Source organism: Arachis ipaensis, chromosome B09 (assembly GCF_000816755.2).
Source record: "Arachis ipaensis cultivar K30076 chromosome B09, Araip1.1, whole genome shotgun sequence".
In the NCBI taxonomy this organism is placed as follows: Eukaryota; Viridiplantae; Streptophyta; class Magnoliopsida; order Fabales; family Fabaceae; genus Arachis; species Arachis ipaensis.
This window is the reverse complement of record NC_029793.2, coordinates 32,475,158-32,494,108: the sequence shown is the minus strand read 5'-3', so window position 1 is coordinate 32,494,108 and position 18,951 is coordinate 32,475,158. Positions and strand designations below refer to the sequence as shown.

The 18,951-nt window shown below is 36.8% G+C and overlaps 3 protein-coding genes, 1 long non-coding RNA gene and 1 pseudogene across 5 annotated transcripts; 2 read left to right on the top strand and 3 right to left on the bottom strand.

Annotated features, from left to right (window-relative positions):
• On the bottom strand, nt 1,156-3,018 carry LOC110266182. The gene is made up of 2 exons (XM_021110262.1): nt 2,893-3,018; nt 1,156-1,995 (listed from the first exon to the last, which is right to left on the bottom strand). The coding sequence occupies exons 1-2, from the start codon at nt 2,957-2,959 to the stop codon at nt 1,670-1,672; spliced, it is 393 nt and encodes a 130-aa protein (XP_020965921.1). The 5' UTR covers nt 2,960-3,018; the 3' UTR covers nt 1,156-1,669.
• Nucleotides 2,430-6,486, top strand: LOC107616509 (putative pentatricopeptide repeat-containing protein At1g17630). Its single transcript, XM_021110261.1, is given in 5 exon segments — nt 2,430-3,727; nt 3,730-4,658; nt 4,661-5,271; nt 5,409-5,539; nt 6,000-6,486. Coding segments are annotated over 3 exon segments (1,569 nt in total). The 5' UTR covers nt 2,430-3,522; the 3' UTR covers nt 5,096-5,271; nt 5,409-5,539; nt 6,000-6,486.
• On the bottom strand, nt 6,846-8,667 carry LOC107616512. 2 transcript variants are annotated; one of them, XR_002353187.1, is made up of 3 exons: nt 8,072-8,667; nt 7,562-7,645; nt 6,846-7,152 (listed from the first exon to the last, which is right to left on the bottom strand). It is a non-coding gene; the product is annotated as an uncharacterized LOC107616512 (long non-coding RNA). The 2 variants fall into 2 exon arrangements; XR_001614525.2 differs by having other exon boundaries at nt 8,372-8,667.
• Nucleotides 9,627-14,348, top strand: LOC107616508 (annotated as a pseudogene).
• On the bottom strand, nt 15,365-18,537 carry LOC107616510. Its single transcript, XM_016318458.2, has 5 exons — nt 18,164-18,537; nt 17,013-17,088; nt 16,854-16,898; nt 16,011-16,108; nt 15,365-15,810 (listed from the first exon to the last, which is right to left on the bottom strand). The coding sequence occupies exons 2-5, from the start codon at nt 17,064-17,066 to the stop codon at nt 15,723-15,725; spliced, it is 285 nt and encodes a 94-aa protein (XP_016173944.1). The 5' UTR covers nt 17,067-17,088; nt 18,164-18,537; the 3' UTR covers nt 15,365-15,722.

Below are 18,951 nucleotides of genomic sequence, written 5' to 3'. Positions count from 1 at the left end.
TACTCGGCCCCTTTCCCAATTGCCAAGGGACAGGTGAAATTTTTGTTAGTAGCAATCGACTATTTCACAAAATGGATAGAGGCCCAACCACTAGCCAAAATAACGTTGGACAAGGTAAAAGGTTTCGTTTGGAAATTTATCATATGTCGGTATGGACTGCCATGGACATTGTCACTGACAACGGTAGACAATTCACTGATAAAAAAATAGCATCTTTTTTTGCAAAATTTAAACATAAAACACCATTTCTCCTCGGTTGAGCACCCACAATCCAATGGGCTCGCCGAAGCGGCTAATAAAGTCATTTTGCAGGCTCTGAGGAAAAAGTTGACAATAGCTAAAGGACAGTGGGCAGAACTGATACTGAAAATCCTCTGGGGTTACAACACCACCCCACAAAGCTCGACTAAGGAAACACCTTTCAGGTTAATGTTCGGATCCGACACAATGATCCCGGTCGAAATATCCCAAGGGTCAATCAGAACGAATCATCTTGATGAAGACACAAACAACCAAACCAGGAAAACCGAGTTGGACACACTGGGTGAAGTACGAGAAGAATCAAGGATAAGACATGAGGCGATTCAGCTCATGATCCAACGCAAATACAACACAAAGGTCAAACCTCAGATGTTTCAGCAAGGGGACCTCGTTCTCCGACGCCTAGAAGACGTCTGAAAACCACCAGGAGAGGATAAGCTTGCCGCCACTTGGGAAGGCCCTTTCCAAGTTATACTGGTTCATGGCCGAGGTGCATATTCGTTGCAAACCCTAGAAGGAGAAGACCTACCAAATACTTGGAATATTGGTTCATTACGATTGTATCACACTTGAACATTTGTAACCTTTTGAAGATTGGGAGGTACTCTTTTTCCTACCATCGAGGTTTTTCCCATGACAAGGGTTTTATTCGGGGAGGTTTTAACGAGGCTGATCACTTCAAAATCAAAGAAACAAGTCTACTAGACGTCATTTAAACATGCTATCTAAACAAAACAAGCATGCATTCATACTAAATAGAAAGATATGTTGCATACAAAGTCTTACACATTCTCATAACCAAAATACAAAATGAACAATCCAAAAGCTTTAACAAAGTCTACAAAGATAAACTAACATTCATTTATCATTTACATTTTCATCCTGGGCTTCATCCCCATGTTCATCATCAACCAAATTTCCCCGAACAACTATTTTTGTAACGTCAAATCGACTGACATCAAAGTCAGGAGCAAAAAGCAGACACCTAACTCACAGCACAGTCAAACCCGGCAACAAACATTACTATGCCTCCATCCTCTAACTCATGAATTCAAGCAGTCAGCATACCTTTTTCCAAGTCAAACTCCTTCGACTGCTCCTGCAAGGAGCGGATCTGGTCCTATAAACACCTAACACCATTTTCCAAATCTTTCATCCTCTTAGTCAAATCAATAATCACTTCATCTCTCTCAAAAAGCGATTTCTTAAGACGCTTAATTTTCTCAGCATCTTTCCTTTCCTGAGCACCCAAGAGCTCATCACTACGACCAACACAAAGCAGCCTAGTAGCAATAACCTGCCAAAAAACAATATCATCAAAACACCAAAATTTTCCAAGGAAAAAAATCAAATATAAACCAACCTACATATATTGCCCGACAACCTATTTACCAACATCTTTCAAAAGCTAAACATCATGAGCATTCTGGCCGACCTTATCCGACAGGGCAGAAAAAGGAAACTGATCACTAAAAACAGATTCCGAGGAACCCCCGGGTGCAAAGCCGTGCAGTGGCATTTGCCTTCTAACCCCACTCCTGACCCCAGAGCCGGCAGCAACATCGAAACCAGAAAGAATTTTCAGTGAACCTTTCGGCTCAGGACTTTTCCCACTCGACTGAGCGACATCAGCATTATCTTCTTTCAAAACCTTACTCGCAGAAGCATCTTTTCCTTCCTTCTTCTCCAAAAACGACCTCATCTTCGCCGAGGACAAGCTCGGAACCCTTCTACCTAACAGCAAAAATAGAGTAGAAAACATCATCAGCACAACATAAGAATAAACAACACAGGACAAACCCAACGAAAACACTCACCAATGTATTCACTCAACCTATCAGAATCCGTCTCAAACCTAAGAAGCTCGGCAATGGACAGTAACTTCCCAGAAGAAAACACACTAATCAGATACTCCAAAATCAAATCATCCTCCTCTGATCTTTCAAAGGCATCAAGAACTTGCATAAACTCAGGACACCAATAAAGAGGAAACATCTCACCCAATTCATCATTAAGAAAAAAGGAATACTCGATCTCAGAAGAATGATTTTTTACAAACATTTCTTTAAAACTTTTGAAAGAAGATTTAAACAAGAAAAACAAAGCGCACCTTGGATAGCTGCTCAAATTTATCTAGAGACCTCTACGAACTCCTTTGAATTGAAAAAGCGAAAAGAACAAGTTCAATGAGGGAATGTGATTTAAAAACGACATTAGAACCTCAAAACCATGAAAAAAAGGCCCACGAATTAAGATGGAGCTGAGATGGGACACAGTTCAACTGAGCCAAAACCATGCATTCGTAGTTGGTGAAGGGAAGCTTTAAGTTCAACTAAGAAAACAGACAAGTATAAACATAAAAATACGCCCAATTTCCCCTTTTTATCACAGACCCTCTCTTCCCCATTACAAGCAATCAGCTCAATGCCACAACCAGCGTTCTTGCGAACTCAGTCCGAAGCATTAAGTGAAGCAAGCATTTTCAGGTTCTGATAAAGAGACGCATGACACTTAACGTCAGCGTGAACCCATTCATAAAGATCATCTTTAACCTCAACCACTTTATCCTCTTGTTTTTTCATTTTGACACACAAAAGAAAAGAAAGAAGACTACAAGCAAAAGACACTAACCTCTGGATGCCATCTCCCTTTCGCAGAAGTACAATGAAAAAACACAAAAGCCCCAATAGCGTAACATGAATCTCGGGAGCAGTCTGGGATTTAGTCGTCAAACTTAAGTTGGTTTCTACTTTCTCCACATAAATCACCATAGCAGGGGCCTTAAGAAGATAGTAGGATAGGATTGTTGCTACAGCTTCCTTCATTGTTTTCACCTGCGATGGCATCATCTGCCATTGGCTAGGTCCGTGATGCTCAATGCTGTGTCTGATTGCTTGTTCTCTCGCTCCTCACGTTTCCATCGCATTCTTCTTTTCAAACCTTTGATATCTTACCACCATTTCCACACTTGCGTCACCCACCACTATGAACTTCTCGGTTATTTCGATTCTCTTCTTCAGCAATCCCTTACTCTCCAACAAGCTCGCCAAATCCACTCCCAAATCTTCGTCGCGGATGCTCATCATTCCCCCTTCTTGGCCTCCAGGCTCATATCCCTATATTCACGCTTTGGGCTTGTCTCTGATGCACGCAAAGTGTTCAGTTTGGTCCCTTTTGACGAACTCCAGAACCTTCTTCTATGGAATTCCATCATCAGAGCCAATGTCACTTATGGATATTATGAATTAGCAATTCAGCTTTATGTTGCCATGCAAAAGCTTGGATTTTTTCCTGATGGGTTTCACTGGTCTCGTCCATTGTCATGTTTTGCAAATGGGTTTTTGGAATCATCTTCATGTGGTTAATGAACTTTTGAGCATGTATGGGAAGCTTGGGAAAATGGAATATGCGTGCCACCTGTTTGATAGGATACTTGTGAGAAGCCTTGTCTCCTGGAATACCATGGTTTGAGTTGCGATCCTGTTGGTGCTTCTAGGATCTTTAAGAGGATGGAGTTGGAAGGTTTGCAACCTAACTCTGTGACATGGACTTCACTGTTGTCAAGCCATGCTAGATGTGGATTTTATGATGAAACCCTTGAGTTGTTTAAGTTGATGAGAACAAGGGGGGTTGAAATCAGTGCTGAAGCATTAGCTGTGGTGTTATCTGTGTGTTCTGATATGGTTGATGTTGACAGGGGCAGTGAAATCCACGGGTATGTTGTTAAAGGTGGATATGAAGATTATTTGTTTGTAAAGAATGCACTGATAGGTGGTTATGGGAAGCATGAACATCTTAGGGATGCTCATAAAGTGTTTTTTGAGATGAAGGCCAGGAACCTAGTAAGCTGGAATGCTTTGATATCAGCTTATGCTGAATCAGGATTGTGTGATGAGGCCTATGCATTGTTTATGAAGATGGAGAAATTGGATAGTTATTTGCTAGTGAGGCCTAACGTCATAAGTTGGAGTGCAGTAATCTGTGGCTTTGCTTCTAAGGGCCGTTGTGAGGAGTCACTTGAACATTTTAGGCAAATGCAGCTTTGCAGAGTAATCACCAATTGTGTGACGATTTCCAGTGTTTTATCAGTTTGTGCAGAGTTAGCAGCATTGAATCTTGGCAGGGAGCTCCATGGTTATGCTATTAGGACTCAGATGGATGACAATATTTTGGTGGGAAATGGTCTGATTAACATGTATATGAAGTGTGGTGGTTTCAAGGAAGGGCATTTGGTATTTGATGATATTAAGGGTAGAGATATAATCTCATGGAATTCATTGATTGGTGGTTATGGAATCCATGGACTTGGCGAGAGATCATTAAGAACTTTTGATGAGATGCTTGAAGCTGGAATGAAGCCAGATAACGTTTCTTTTGTTGCTGTTCTATCCGCTTGCATTGCAGCCATGCTGGATTACTGGATGCAGGTCGCGGCCTTTTCAATCGGATGGCCAGTGAATTTGGGATAAATCCTAATGTAGAGCACTATGCATGCATGGTTGATCTCCTTGGTCGCGCTGGACTTCTGCAAGAAGCAAGCGACATTGTTAGAAACATGCCAGTTGAACCTAATGACTGCGTTTGGGGAGCTCTTCTAAACTCATGTAGAATACACAGAGACAGAGACATTGCAGAATAAACAGAATCAAACATTCTGAACCTGAAGTCAGAAATAACTGGCAGCTTCATGCTGCTTTCCAATATTTATGCTGCAAGTGGAAGATGGGAGGATTCAGCAAGGGTTAGGGTCTCAGCAAAATCAAAAGGGTTAAAGAAAACACCTGGACAGAGTTGGATTGATGACGAATCAGAGCTCTTGCTTGTTACAAACTAGTTAGAGGCAAGAAGATTATTTATTTTTTGCACTGGGTCCTCACAGTATATAGTGGAGTTCTTGCTGCAGTGACAATCTCAGTGATCTAATCCGGCTGTGGGTGACTGCATCAACGTCGAATCCAATGATTTCGCCAGCGACAACTCCAGAGATCTGATCCTCATATGATCTTCCAGGTGATTACACCCCTTATCTTTGTTGTGGATTCTCGGGAAATATTTAATTAAACCGGTTGAACCTCTGAACCATTTATCGTATATTCGTCAAAATTTAAATTTGTCTCTCTGAATTTCTTTGTCACCGCATCCTTCAGTCTCGTCAATTTCCATTGGAAAGAACAAACTGTGGAGTTGGAAACCCTCACTGGCGACCATCCCAATCCAAACCATGTTGAGTCTCCACAATGCCACGAATGTTGTTCTCCGCCTTCGTCAAAACCTTTCCGTAAGTTCGCAAGGCTCTTCCACGGAATCACATTCACCATCTTATGATTTTTCAAGGGTTTAGGGTTCTTGTGAGTCTACTTCTAAATTTCTCAATTGGAATACGATTTCGCCAATTTTGTGTTGGTGCAAGTTTGGGGCGTGCGTGCACAAAATATAAACATAGGAGGTGGTGTTGGAGGTGAAATCCCTGATCAGAATCGCCTCCAGTATGCTCTTCAGCATATCCATGGCATTGGGCGTTCCAAGGCTCATCACATTGTCTGCGAGCTCGGTGTCGAAAATAAATACGTTAGAGATCTTAGCAAGAGAGAGTTGTACTCCCTTCGCGAATTGCTTTCCAAGTACTTGATTGGGAATGATTTGGTACCCAATAATCAATGATCTTTGTTATTACTTGTTAGTTATTTAAATGAATTCTTGTTAGTCAGATAGTGTTAACATTTTTTGTTTGGCAACAGAAAAAGTGTGTTGAAAGAGATGTGGGGAGGTTGGTGGGCATTCAGTGCTACAGAGGCATCAGGCATGTCGATGGCTTACCCTGTCGAGGCCAGCAAACTCATACCAATGCCCGCACCAGGAAGAGCAGGCCTACTTGGAGGGGAACAAGATGAAGATGAATATTGCTGCTTGTGATCAATCAACAGATGAGTTGTGTTTTAGTCTTTTAGCTCGGCTATGAAAGCTAATTGAATAAGTTCTTATTTTTATGGAAGTTGATTAGTAACAGTTTATTGTCTTTAAGTTGGTACTGTCAATCATTTGTGCTGATTGCATAGGTGTTTTTTCTCTATTTCCCTATCTGCTTGAAGAACTATGAATCATCTTGAAGTGGAATTTGAGTTCCTACCAATTTATGAAGGTTCAACTTAGAACTTCTTTTGTGTCTGTGGTTCCGAATATTCCAGTTCATTGATCGAGTGCAATTCTATCTTTTCATATTCTTCCTATATGCTGGTAATCCAAAGTAATCCTTTTTATTTTTTTACTTTTTGTGTTCTTATATCTTGTGTTGTAGAATTCAACAAAGTTATGGCAATTGAAATTGCTACCGAATACCCCCAATTGAGGTTGGTTAAACATAACCTTGGTTAATAGACTATCAAATGAGGTAGCGGATGGTGCTAATATTGTTTTTTGGTGTTCTAGATATTGAAGAACTATATTGAGATCCATATATTCTTGAGCTGTATGGACAGGGTATACTATTTTTTCTAGTGTCAATAAGTGCAGTTATATGATCGATCACATGGAGTAATAGTAGGGATCAGTGTGACCATGAAATAGTAGTGCCATGAAGAGCCATGTATCACTCAAGAAAAAGAATGCACTTTTATAATTTTCACCGTATTTTGTACTTTAAAGTTTAAACCATTTGATAGAACAGAAATGCTTTTGCGGACACTCCCCATAGGGGATTCCAATATGAGACAACCGTACAAATGACGAGAGGTGTATATTTCAGTTTTCAATGCGAGTCACACTTCCTCAACTAACGAAATTTTGCATCAGAAATGGAATTTACATGAATTCTGGTTGACCCGAACTAATGAGTTTCTTTACACTATCCTGAGCAGCCTCATTCTGATCTCTCCACCATCTCTGGAAAAAGGCCTGCATTGAGGAAAGAAATATTTCAAGAAAAAGTTTGAAAAGGGTCTATTTCATCAAATGAACATGAACATACAGTCACATGGCATGTTCAGGTATAAAACAGTGGCTTAGTTTAGGTGATAACTGATAAGCAACCTTGACTCTCAAAATTTGAATAATCCTGCATGAATAGACTACATACAAAATAAAAATAAGAAATAAAAGTTATATATATAGCCAGTGCAGAAAAAGGGATGAATAGAAAACTTGTAACAGCACTATGTTGGACCTAAAAAACCAACTTTTTCCAGTTATATATTTTCCTCTAGGAGGAAGTAGATGCAGCAATATAATCCAAAAAGACATAGTCACATGAGCAAGAAATGAAGTCACACACACATACAAATTAAAAAAATATATATTAGCTTACTTGCTCAACGTAGATAAACTTTCGATTCTTATCAGCCAAAAGAGCTTGAACAACAGAATCCAACACATTTTGCACACAAGCCCCCTACACAAAATTTGTTTAAAAAATTACTCAGAACAACAGAGTGATCAAGGAGATTAAATTCAAACAAAATAACCATCCTCTAATATAAGCATTTGGTTTTAGACTATAGTAGTTACTGCCACTCTAGTGCAAAGATTCTAACATACACATACGCATTCATTTCAACAAATATAAAAAGGCTAAACAACAAAACCAGATATTAGATAACTGGATAATTCATAAAATGCATTCTGTGATGAGTTTAGCCATAGGTTTATTTAATATTCACTGGATTCTGAGGTTGATATCATTCTGTAGAGAAATATGCTAGCACCTTTGATTATTTTAATCAGACTTCCAGTACTTTAAATTAGGGAAACATTTTTAATTTCTTGAAATGTGCTGAATAGATTATCGATGGAACAATCAATGAGAATGGGTGCTTACTGATTAAAGCTACACATGTTGGATCAGATACTTCACTTTCTCAAATTGTTCAGCTTGTAGAAATCGCTCAACTAGCTAAGGTACCAGTTCAAAAGAATGGATTAAAGGGATAGAGTGTTATCAGGAGACGCTAGGTTTCGCTTCGGAATTGAAATAAACTTTTTTTCCTTAACGCTCGCAATGGTGAATCAATCATTCGATCTCTTTTTCCCTTTCCTTTTGTTGCGAAATCAGTTTCAATCAACAGACACATTCTTCAAAAGTTCACTGGAAAAAAAAAATAAAAAAAAATAGAAGTACCTGAATTGAATTGTTAGAACCAACATAGTACTGATCAACGGTATTCAACTAACCAACATCGTCGTGTGTATGAGCAACGAGATGAACGTTGAGCTTCCCAGGCACCACGCCCTGCGAGGTGTTATACGCTATGTACTTTGATTCCACACACAGGAACAGTATTGTTCCTAGAAACAAAATTAGCAGTTCGTTCGCCATCGGAGATCGTGCCACTGCTCATCAAACTCACTTCTGTGTATTCTCGAAGAAGGGTTTAATCAGTTGAAGGAAGAGTTCATTTGACTTCATTTATGTGTGGTCTGTGGTTTCTGTCCTTTTTCTAATATTATTTTTTATTGAAAAAAATTAGAGAAAAGGACAAATAGGTTCCTGATCTTTTGTTCTGTGGACATTTTTGTCCCTGACCTTCACAAAACTTGGACGGATCAGTCCCTGACGGAGGCATTTGGACGGAGGGACTGATCTGTCCAAGTTTTGTGAAGGTCAGGGACTTAAAAGGTATTTTTCAATGGTCAGAGACAAAAATGTTTGCAGGACAAAAGGTCAGGGACTTATTTGTCCTTTTCTCAAAAAATTATTAGTTTGCCTTTGTGAAAAACTCAAAACTGGATAAGGGGCCGCGGCCAGGGTAACTTAACGGTAGAGTGTTGTTGGTCTCACCTATGAAATCTCACACTTGAAATTCAAACTTTAGAGTATAGTTGTTAGAACCGAACCGGTGATCAAATCGATCAGGTTACTGAGTTACTGGATTATTGATTTAATCGGTAGGTTACTGGTTGAACCGATTGACCCGGTCCTATGTAAATAAAAAATAAAATATAATAAAAAAATTAAAATACATATTTTCACTATCATTTTTAAAATATCTAACTATTTTAAAATAATATAAAACAGAAACAATAAGTATTTTGTTAATTTTACTCTACCATAAATATTTTTATTTTTTTTATATTAAAATAACTATTATTTTCGAATTTTAATAATTTATTAATTAGTTTATATCTATTATACTATTATATACTACAAGTATTTATTGAAAAATAACATTAATATATATTATATAATTATAAAAAAAATAAATGAATTTATAATTATTGTTAAATAAAAATATAATTAATTTAAGAATGAATGAGTTTATAACTAAAATTAAAATAAATTAAATAAAAATAAATTATTTGCTGAAAGATATTTATATATATTTTAATTTGCATATATATTGATAACAAGTTTAACAGCCTGGTGGTTGTGAGTATCATGTTTTTTCTTGATGAAGGGGGTTCGAATCCCAGTTTGTTTGATCGATTTGCACCGATTCATTATCTCATCCGGTCAAATCATCGAATCGAATCGGTTTAAGATTCGGTTCATCAGTTTTTTGGTCGAATCGGTCGGTCCGATCCGATTTTGCTAACAATGCTTTAGAGGAGACAAATTCTATTCCTTTTAGAAGTTATTTTTATTAGCAAAATAAACTTTTGGTTATCATTTTCTTAGTTTACCCTAATTTTTTATGATTGACTGCCTGTCCTTGGTGAAAATGTTGTTAACTCTTTCTTTTTCTGTTTTATTGTTTCTTCATTTTTTTTCCTTTTCCTCAAAGTTGGTTCGTTTTGCAATGTTTAACTGCATTTCTTTCCATCCCTTTTGAAATTCTGTGTCGCGCATTACCCTCTATATATTTGAAGTTTCCCCCTCAAACTCTGTCTCAAAGTTTCTCTCTTTTTCTTCTTTTCTGTTGCTGTGTTCATTTTCCTGTTGAAGTGTTTGGTGTTCTACTTGTCCATTCATTGTTCAGTGTTAATCTCATTGCACTTGATTGAGATAACACAGTTTTCATTTTGGTTCTGTTGAATGACCCCATAATTTGTTCTTGTGAAACTATTAAAGCATCAAAGGAAATTTAGCTTCTTTGGTTATTATTAAGCCATGGAAGAGATATTTGTTCCATTTCGTGGAATAAAGAATGATCTTCAAGGAAGATTCATGGGTTACAAGCAAGATTGGATTGGTGGTCTCAATGCTGGTTTCAGGTGCTTCTTTCTTGTAATATAAAGATTCTCGCTTTTATTTTATTTTATTTTATTTTATTTTATTTATTTATTATACTTTGATATTTTTTCTGGGACAAAAATGGAATGTTAACTTGGTACTACATACATATTTTTTGCTTCAGCAATTCCAGATATTTCATTTGGAGAACAATTGGAAAGAGATACAGGTACATGAAAGTCCTAGTTACGTTTCTATTGATTTTCTTACTGATCTCATATGTTTGTTGGATTTGATCCAAGTGTGGAGTCTTGTTTAATGATAGCTGAATGGATTAATTAAGAAAGATTAATGCGGTAAGCTGTAAGCCTCAAGTGTGATCATGTGCATTGTTCCAACAATTTCCAGATGGAGGCCAGCCTCTGTTGATTCTCGGAGTTGCGGAACCAACTGTGATTATGTGTACATTCATGTTCAATTTCGCTAAAAGTAGACCGGATTTGGGTTCTTTGCTCTTTCTGGCGTGGAGTGGATGGTATAGACTTCTTACTTTGTGATTCAAAAGTGTTTGTTTAACTCATTTTGTCATAAAATCACTTTCTTTAGCTAAAAGAAGTTTGTTTTCACATGTTTGGATGATTTTCTTTCTTCAAAAAATATTGAGCTAGGAAAAGAAAAATCTTTCAGCTTCTTTTGCACGAAAAAATAAGTTTTCGGCTTTTTCAATCATATGGAAGATTTGAGCTGTACCTTTTCAGGTTCTCGTCAATCATTTATGCTCTTTGTTTTAACTTTTCCCGCAAACACTCTTAAGCTTATTTGCCTGGTGAATTCATTGTATGTGCAGGGTATGCTTGTGGACAGCAGTTTTCTTGTTCCTGTTGGCTATCTTGGGAGCTTGCTCCATCATCAACAGGTTTACGCGCATAGCCGGGCAATGCTCTTCATGCAAGAGGCTATTAGGGTAAGAGGCATAACTTTTCTGCTTTCTCAGTATCTCAAATAAAATTTTTGAGGTCTAATGATTATGTACTTGTTGAGTATAGTAATGGAAAATAACATGCTATGTGATACATATGTATTTGGATGGCAATTGATTCAAGATGCTGTCTAATTTGGCTTAATAGGGACTCATAAATGAGTTTAATGTACCGGAAAGAGCAAATCCAGCATCACCTGAGTTTCAACCCTCATGGAGATCTGGAAATGGCATGTTTGCTTTGGTTCTGTCCTTTGGCCTACTGCTTACAGCATTGAGAAGCCGAAAAGCAAGGTCTTGGCGGTATGGTTCAGGTATTGATTTTCTTTTCTGTATAGTCAATTTGTGGATTGTTGACAGAAAGTTGCAAGAAATAGTAAGCACTTCCATTAGGATATTCTTTAATCATGTTTCAATTAGTTCTTATAAGATTTATTTTCCCTCTAATTGCAGGATGGTTAAGGAGCTTTATAGCAGATTATGGTGTCCCATTGATGGTTCTGTTATGGACTGCTGTTGTTATATACCAGCTGGTAGTGTTCCAAAAGGAATTCCTAGCCGTCTCTTAAGTCTGAATCCATGGTCCCCGGGTGCATATGAGAACTGGACTATCATAAAGGCATGATTACTTGAAAATCCCAGTTTTTTTGCTGCTACAATATGTGATTCAATTAGCCACTAATGCATTTATCAAGTTACGCGAGATGCTTATGCATTAGACTGCCCCTTTTAGAGTTTTACATTGACATCTAATTACATGTTGTCCGTTTTAGATAGCGTTTGGTGTCGAAATTAACTGCTTTTGTCTAATTAGATGTTAGCTTAAAAGAGTTTCTACACTAACTCAGTTCATAGAAATTTACCTAACATGTCTATATAAATTTGCTCACAAAAAATCACCTACAGGATATGCTGGATGTGGCAATTATGTATATCATTGGAGCATTTATTCCTGCAACAATGATTGCTGTGCTTTATTATTTGATCATAGTGTGGCATCTCAGCTTGCTCAGCAGAAAGAATTCAATCTAAGAAAGCCACCTTCTTTCCATTATGATTTTACTTCTTTTGGGATTCATGGTACATTATCCTCCTTGCTCTTTTCATCTCTTACATGTATTTAAATTCTTTCAGTTCTTTGCTATTTATCCTAAAGCTCTTCGCTTTCGCCTTGCAGTCAGATTCATTTAGATTCCATTTGAAGTTCTTTAATGTATGAGAGGTTATATTATGTGGTCTAATTGGAATTCCCCCATCAAATGGTGTGATTCCACAATCTCCAATGCATACCAAAAGCTTAGCTACACTAAAGCACCAGGTAGATATGCAGCTTTCCAGTTTTCTTGTATTGTAGAGCTTTAGCTTCACCATGATTAGGAGTAAAATGATAAAGCAAAATCAGAAGCAGAATATATAATGTTTTCTTGATATCGTTTCGTCATGTTTGTTACTTTGTAGTGATAATCATTTTGGTGATTGTCAGATACTTAGAAACCAGCTTGTCGCAACGGCTAGAAGTTGTATAACAAAGAAGTCAAGCTTGGGACAACTATATGAAAGCATGCAAGAAGCTTACCAGCAGATACAAAGCCCTCTAGTTCACCAGGAACCTTCTCGAGTATGCAGAATTGTTGTCTTTTGTTAGTTACCCTTGCTGTCTCACCAATGGCATGAATAATCTTCAATTCTGGACATATGGAAGTTGATAAAAAGTTCTTGGGCATTGGATTCTTAATTTCTGCCATGTGGTTTGAAAATTCCCTAGCCTAAGATGGATTCAATAGATCTTCATTTTATTGTTTTGACAGGGGTTAAAAGAGTTGAAAGAGTCAATGATTCAATTGACATCAAGCATGGAGAGTATGAATGCTGCAATTGATGAGTCAGTATTTGATGTCGAAAAGGAAATCAATGACATGTTGCCTATCGAGGTTAAAGAACAACGAGTGAACAACTTACTCCAATCTTTGATGGTAGGGGGATGCATAGCAGCAATGCCAGTCCTGAAAATGATTCCAACTTCTGTACTCGGGGGTTATTTCGCTTTCATGGCCATTGAAAACTTACCCGGGAACCAGTTCTGGGAACACATTTTACTAATTTTCACTGCTCCGAGCAAAAGATCCAAGTATTGGCCTAAACACCATTTCAACTCCCCAGAAAATTCATTTGAGTTTCATTCTCTAACTTGCTTTTTTGCTCTTTTCTCTTCGGTTTTTTTTTTTTTATTTTTTTCAATAAAGACACAACTTACATTGAAACAGCACTGTTCACAAGAATTGCAGCATTTACGATCTTCCAGACTGTGTACTTGATTGTTTGTTTTGGTATCACATGGATTCCAATTGCTGGGGTTCTGTTCCCTCTTATGATCATGCTTCTTGTTCCTGTAAGACAATACATTCTGCCCAAGTTTTTCAAAACCGCGCACCTCCAAGATTTAGATGCTGCGGAATATGAAGAAGTACCCGCCACACCGTTCGACCAAGCCACAGTAAGATTTATCTCTATCATCATACTGCATTGAACTTAAATGATTCTTGCATTGAAATGGCGAAAATTGCATACCAATATGTGTGAAATGGCTTTCTTGTTGCTTTTGGCCAATCTGTGACATAACCTCATGTATTCAATGCTTGCTCGGATTCTGCAGGAGGGAGACTTGGGCAAGACAGCTTCCTTCACAGATGATGGAGAGATTCTAGATGGTCTAATTACTCGAAGCCGGGGTGAGATAAGGTGCATTTGCAGCCCAAAGACAAGGAGCTCCACTCCACCAACTGGAGAGATGGCAAATTTTCAGAGAAGTTCGAGCTTGCCAGATAGAGTATACAGCCCTCGGATAAGAGAATTAAGAGGAAATCACAGCCCTCAAGGTGCTGATGGAAAAGGACCATTTAGTCCGGCTGAAGCAAGGGACTCCGATCTGAGTAACGGTGGTTGAATGCTATAGGTCTAGCTACATAACACATTCAATTGCAAGGATTGCTTGGAAAGCTGGCAAGATCCTTGTTCCATGTAAACATCTCAATCTTGGCAAAGCCAATTGTTGTTTCGGATTATTTAGTTGGGATATTGTAAAAGTCATTCTTTCTTGTCTTGTTGTTCTTTTACATTATGTTTGGTCTAAGGAAAAATAATTACTTTTTATTTCGTTTGGATGATAAAGAAAATAGAAAGGAAAAAAATTTTGGTGTGATCTCACTAAAAAATTTTCATCCATTATAAGCAAGAAAACAAGGAGGAAAATGTTATTTTTTGTGTATTTATAATATTATCCATAGTTCTATTATTATTAATAATTATCAATATAAATTTAGTTTTAATAGTTTTAATATATTATTATAATAGAAATTTACATTTAAACATTATATATGTATTAGATAAATAATTTAAATCAAATATATAAAATTATAACATTTTACAAAATTTATAAAATACAATAAAACATAAACAAATAAAAATATTTATACTTTATTTTATTATAAGAGTATTAATATAATTTTATATTATTATGGTTTCTTTTTTTTCACTTTTTTTTCTATCTAAACAAAAGAAAATTTTCTTTCTATCTATTTTCTCTTTATTCAAACAACACACAATTAACTCTACATTTTCTTCTATTTTCTCTTCTCTCATTTTCTTTCCTTCTATTTTCTTTTCTATATCCAAACAAAGCCTTAAAAATGGTGACTCAAGCATGGGCTGACTGCTGAAACCTTCGTTATTTCACAAACTAATTTCACTCAAGTCCCAATAGGCTAATACCCCGCATGCAAGGCTTTGGTCTAATGGTCAATCATGTATGCCTTGTAATAAGTGCACCTAAGTTCAAGACTTAGCTAGGCTAAGTAGTGGATGGAATCCTTATGTATTGTATGTGTGTGGTGTGAGTGAGTTTGTAATGCTGAGGATTGGAAGTTGTCCAATTCATTTGACCAAAAAAAAATAAAATCCCAATACCCCATGCTTGGTTTCACATGATAAAAAAAAGTACAAATACAACAAAACATTCTAAAATCTAAACCATAAAGACCAGTATCAATTAACCACCTAAACTATTAGAAATCCAGAAATAAAAATGTCATACATTGGAACATAATGCCACGATATCTTGAAGGAGACTTCACCTTGGGAATCTTTTAATGTATAATAGACAAGGTCATTTGACAGAACATAAAATGTAAATTTAAGAAACTTTAGAACTCGACATGAATAGCACAAGTAAAAGAGAAAAAACCACCATGCTATTTTCTACAATTTTATTTTATTTTTTTCACGAATATAACAATCTCTCCAGCCCTTTGGAAGGTTCGGCCAATGGATGATCTGCCAAACCTTGCATTGATGAAGGGATTGAATCATTAAGAACAGAGCCAACTAAACTGCTTTAGGACTCTTGCTAAATTTACGACCAGATAGTTGCTCTGACTCATATAGTATGTGGTTGATAAGTCCCCTTGCTGCACTGCAAAACCAAGGGAAATAATATATCATTTTGCACCCAGAATCACTGGTGGTATGCATATCAGTAATAACTCCCACATTCATGTTCATGTTGATATCAGCCGTGTATTATCTGCTGGAATTAAAGAAGAAAAAAGCGAGGAATCTAGAATACTTGCTCAACAGTCAACATTGATACACTATATTAAGGCACATCCTTACTTATCCTTTAACTGCTGAATCTTTTCAGGATCTGTCTCGTGCATGTTTTGCTTAAACTGTTGTCTCACCATATCAACAAGAAGCTGTGTGTTATGTTGCTGCAATTGCATGCAAATACACAATGTAATCAATTTCATAAATCTTATCTTTCTAACATGCATATTAGATATCTAGCACAAATCTGGAGGGAGTACACTACTAGCCGTGAAAGGACGTTAACCAGTATAAACAAGAATACCATGATCATAGGTAATGTGAATGAAAAAAAGAAAAACGGATGAAACATACATGTGTGATGCTCATTAAGCTTTCATCAGAATTAAAATTGTGCACCTTTAAAAGTACAATCGCACTTCAAACTCAAAGAAGACAAATTTCTTCAGACATACTCCTATTATCCTATTTACTTAACGCATTAAATATTAACAAGACGGATCAGTTATATGAATGTATTAAATATAATACTCAACCAACAAATATGCAATCCACCGTTGATGTTATAATTTTCTTTTGCTCAACTACTCTCATCATGGGCTAAATACTATGTGATGTGAGTTCCCTTAATGAAAAAGGTAAAGCATCTCATATGTTTAGAAGCCACATAATACTAGTACTATATTACTTTCTTCTTCTTTGAATAACCACGAAGATTATATACTGAATCAACATGCAGTCATCCTACATGTTGAATCTTTACATACAATAGTAGTGAGCATCAAATAAAATGTTTTTTGAAAACATAGATCGCAAACTTGAGACACTAATGTTAATTTTCCTCAGCAATAAAATTCACCATGGCTACACAAGAAACCCATCATTTCTAAAAGCGAGAAGATCACGTACCCGATGGCCAATATACTTAGCTCTTCGTAGGCATTCACGGTAAAGCTGAACAAACAAAAAAAGCAGATATTTTTATCAGCAAAGAAAAAGGTCCCAAATTTCAAACACAAGCACATAGATTCCACTAAAAAGGAAGCATCAGAAAGTTTAGTCAGTGACCCTAATGGCATTGTTGGCCAGCTCAGGAGGCAGTGCTGTTTGAAGAGACGGCATTTTCGGCGAAAACTACCCAACCCTGCGAAACGAAACCAAACAAGTTAAGTCCTTCAACGTCACATAAACCAAGAAATTTTAAACGTATATTCCAAGAAATGATGAATAAACCAAACGTGAGAGCGGTTTTCACATAAACTAGAAGTTAGTGGACAGAGTTACATAATATAAAGCTGTCAAAATTATTATGACAACTACATACATCAACTAAGAAGTAAGAACTTTAACCCTTTAGCCCCAAAACAATCAATTAAATATAATTACAGTTCAATGAAGCCCTGTTTGCATTACAATTATTTACAAATGTTGAGTAATAATAACATGAAAAGATAGTTACTAGCTAATGAAGTCGAACAGAGAAGGCATGGTAGATTGGTAGTAGTATCACTGTAAATGTTTTAGTACATCCGGTGGCCACAAAATCTTACTGGAATATGATGTGTAATTATATAATTATATAATTTAACAGCATGAGAAGAGGATGGCCACAAAAAACTTAATTTCAACTTCAAATAGTAGAACTCCCCAAAAGAGTTGTTACTGACAAATTTGGTACCAATTTTATGTACCGGTTCATCGCCAAACCCCAATTTTTCCTCTCTCCCGATTCAATCCCTTTCCAACTCTCACATACCCACAAACCAAAGGTTCCAAAAGTTTCATCTTTTTCATCCAATCCTTCAATGCCCTAAGCTCTAATCGCTAACCCCATTTTCCCCTTTTCTTTTGTTACAGAAATTCAGTGGGTTTCGTCTGTTCCCATTTTTCCCTAATCACACTGAACCTGAAATTTCAATAGCAACAAGTAATCCCTAATCACACTAAACCTGAAATTTCAACAAACATTCCAAAACAGCAACAAGTAATCCCTAATCCCTAAACAAAAATTTCAATAATGATTTCATTTTCATTTTTATCAGCAGCAAAAAAATTTCAACAAAACTTTCAGAAATTAAAGAAAAAGCAGCAGCTCAAAATCAGCAAATTAGCAATTTCACCATTTCACATTAAAAATCAGCAAACAGAGGCTCTAGGGAGAGAAGACGGAGACACGAACAAGAACCGAAAAAGTGAAAGCACAAAGCAGTGACACTAACCTTCGACGGAGACACGGACGGCGACCAGGGAGACGTCGGCGAGCGGCGACACGGCGGCAAGCTGCTCCAAGCCAACAAAACAGAGAAGCCACAGAGGATGGACGGATGAAAGGGGAAGCAGAACGCCGAGCTACAAGAGAGGGCCTGGCCACGGACGGCGCCGACGGCACGGACTGCGGCAGAACCGTTGCAGAATGCAGAGAGAGCCTAGGTTAGTGTTGGGGGTGACTGGGTGGTGAGTAAAGGCAACGTTGGTTTTTTTTTATATTTAAAACGGCGCCGTTTTTGGAGACCCGTGGTCCGGTCAAACCAGCAGGTTTCCGGCCCGTTCAGAGGTTTTGCAGTGGTTCGCGAAGGGACAGTTTTTAGAGGATGACCGGACCGTTTTAACGCCAGTTTCCAATTGAACTATTTAAAAGATAAAATCAATATAATTTATTAAAATTTGGATTATATTGATTTCATTTTATTTTTCAATCGAATCAATTTTGATTTAAATGATAAGAATTTGTATTGTATTAATTTGAATTTATTTTTTCATCCAATCTAATTTAACTATTGTGATTTAGGTTTGATCAATTTATTGACATTTAAAAAAATTATTGAACATTTTAAATTACAAAATTTTAAAAATTTAAAATTTGGATGGACATAAACCAATAAAGTTTTAAAGTTTTGTATTTTTGTATTTTAAATTATATTGTATATAAATTTTGAATTATTTTTTTTCTAAAATTAAATAAACCAATCCAATACAATCTAAATCATAATAGTTTGAATTAGATAGA

Bases quoted from the DNA above. Each gene is read 5' to 3' on its own strand.
- LOC107616510 (XM_016318458.2), bottom strand. From the start codon at position 17,066: ATGCCGTCTCTTCAAACAGCACTGCCTCCTGAGCTGGCCAACAATGCC. The intron at 16,899-17,012 runs GTCACTGACTAA...TTGTTTGTTCAG, and splicing joins TGGCCAACAATGCCATTAGG to CTTTACCGTGAATGCCTACG. The intron at 16,109-16,853 runs GTACGTGATCTT...ATGCAATTGCAG, and splicing joins CTAAGTATATTGGCCATCGG to CAACATAACACACAGCTTCT.
- LOC110266182 (XM_021110262.1), bottom strand. From the start codon at position 2,959: ATGTTACGCTATTGGGGCTTTTGTGTTTTTTCATTGTACTTCTGCGAA. The intron at 1,996-2,892 runs GTTAGTGTCTTT...TTTTGCTGTTAG, and splicing joins AAGGGAGATGGCATCCAGAG to GTAGAAGGGTTCCGAGCTTG.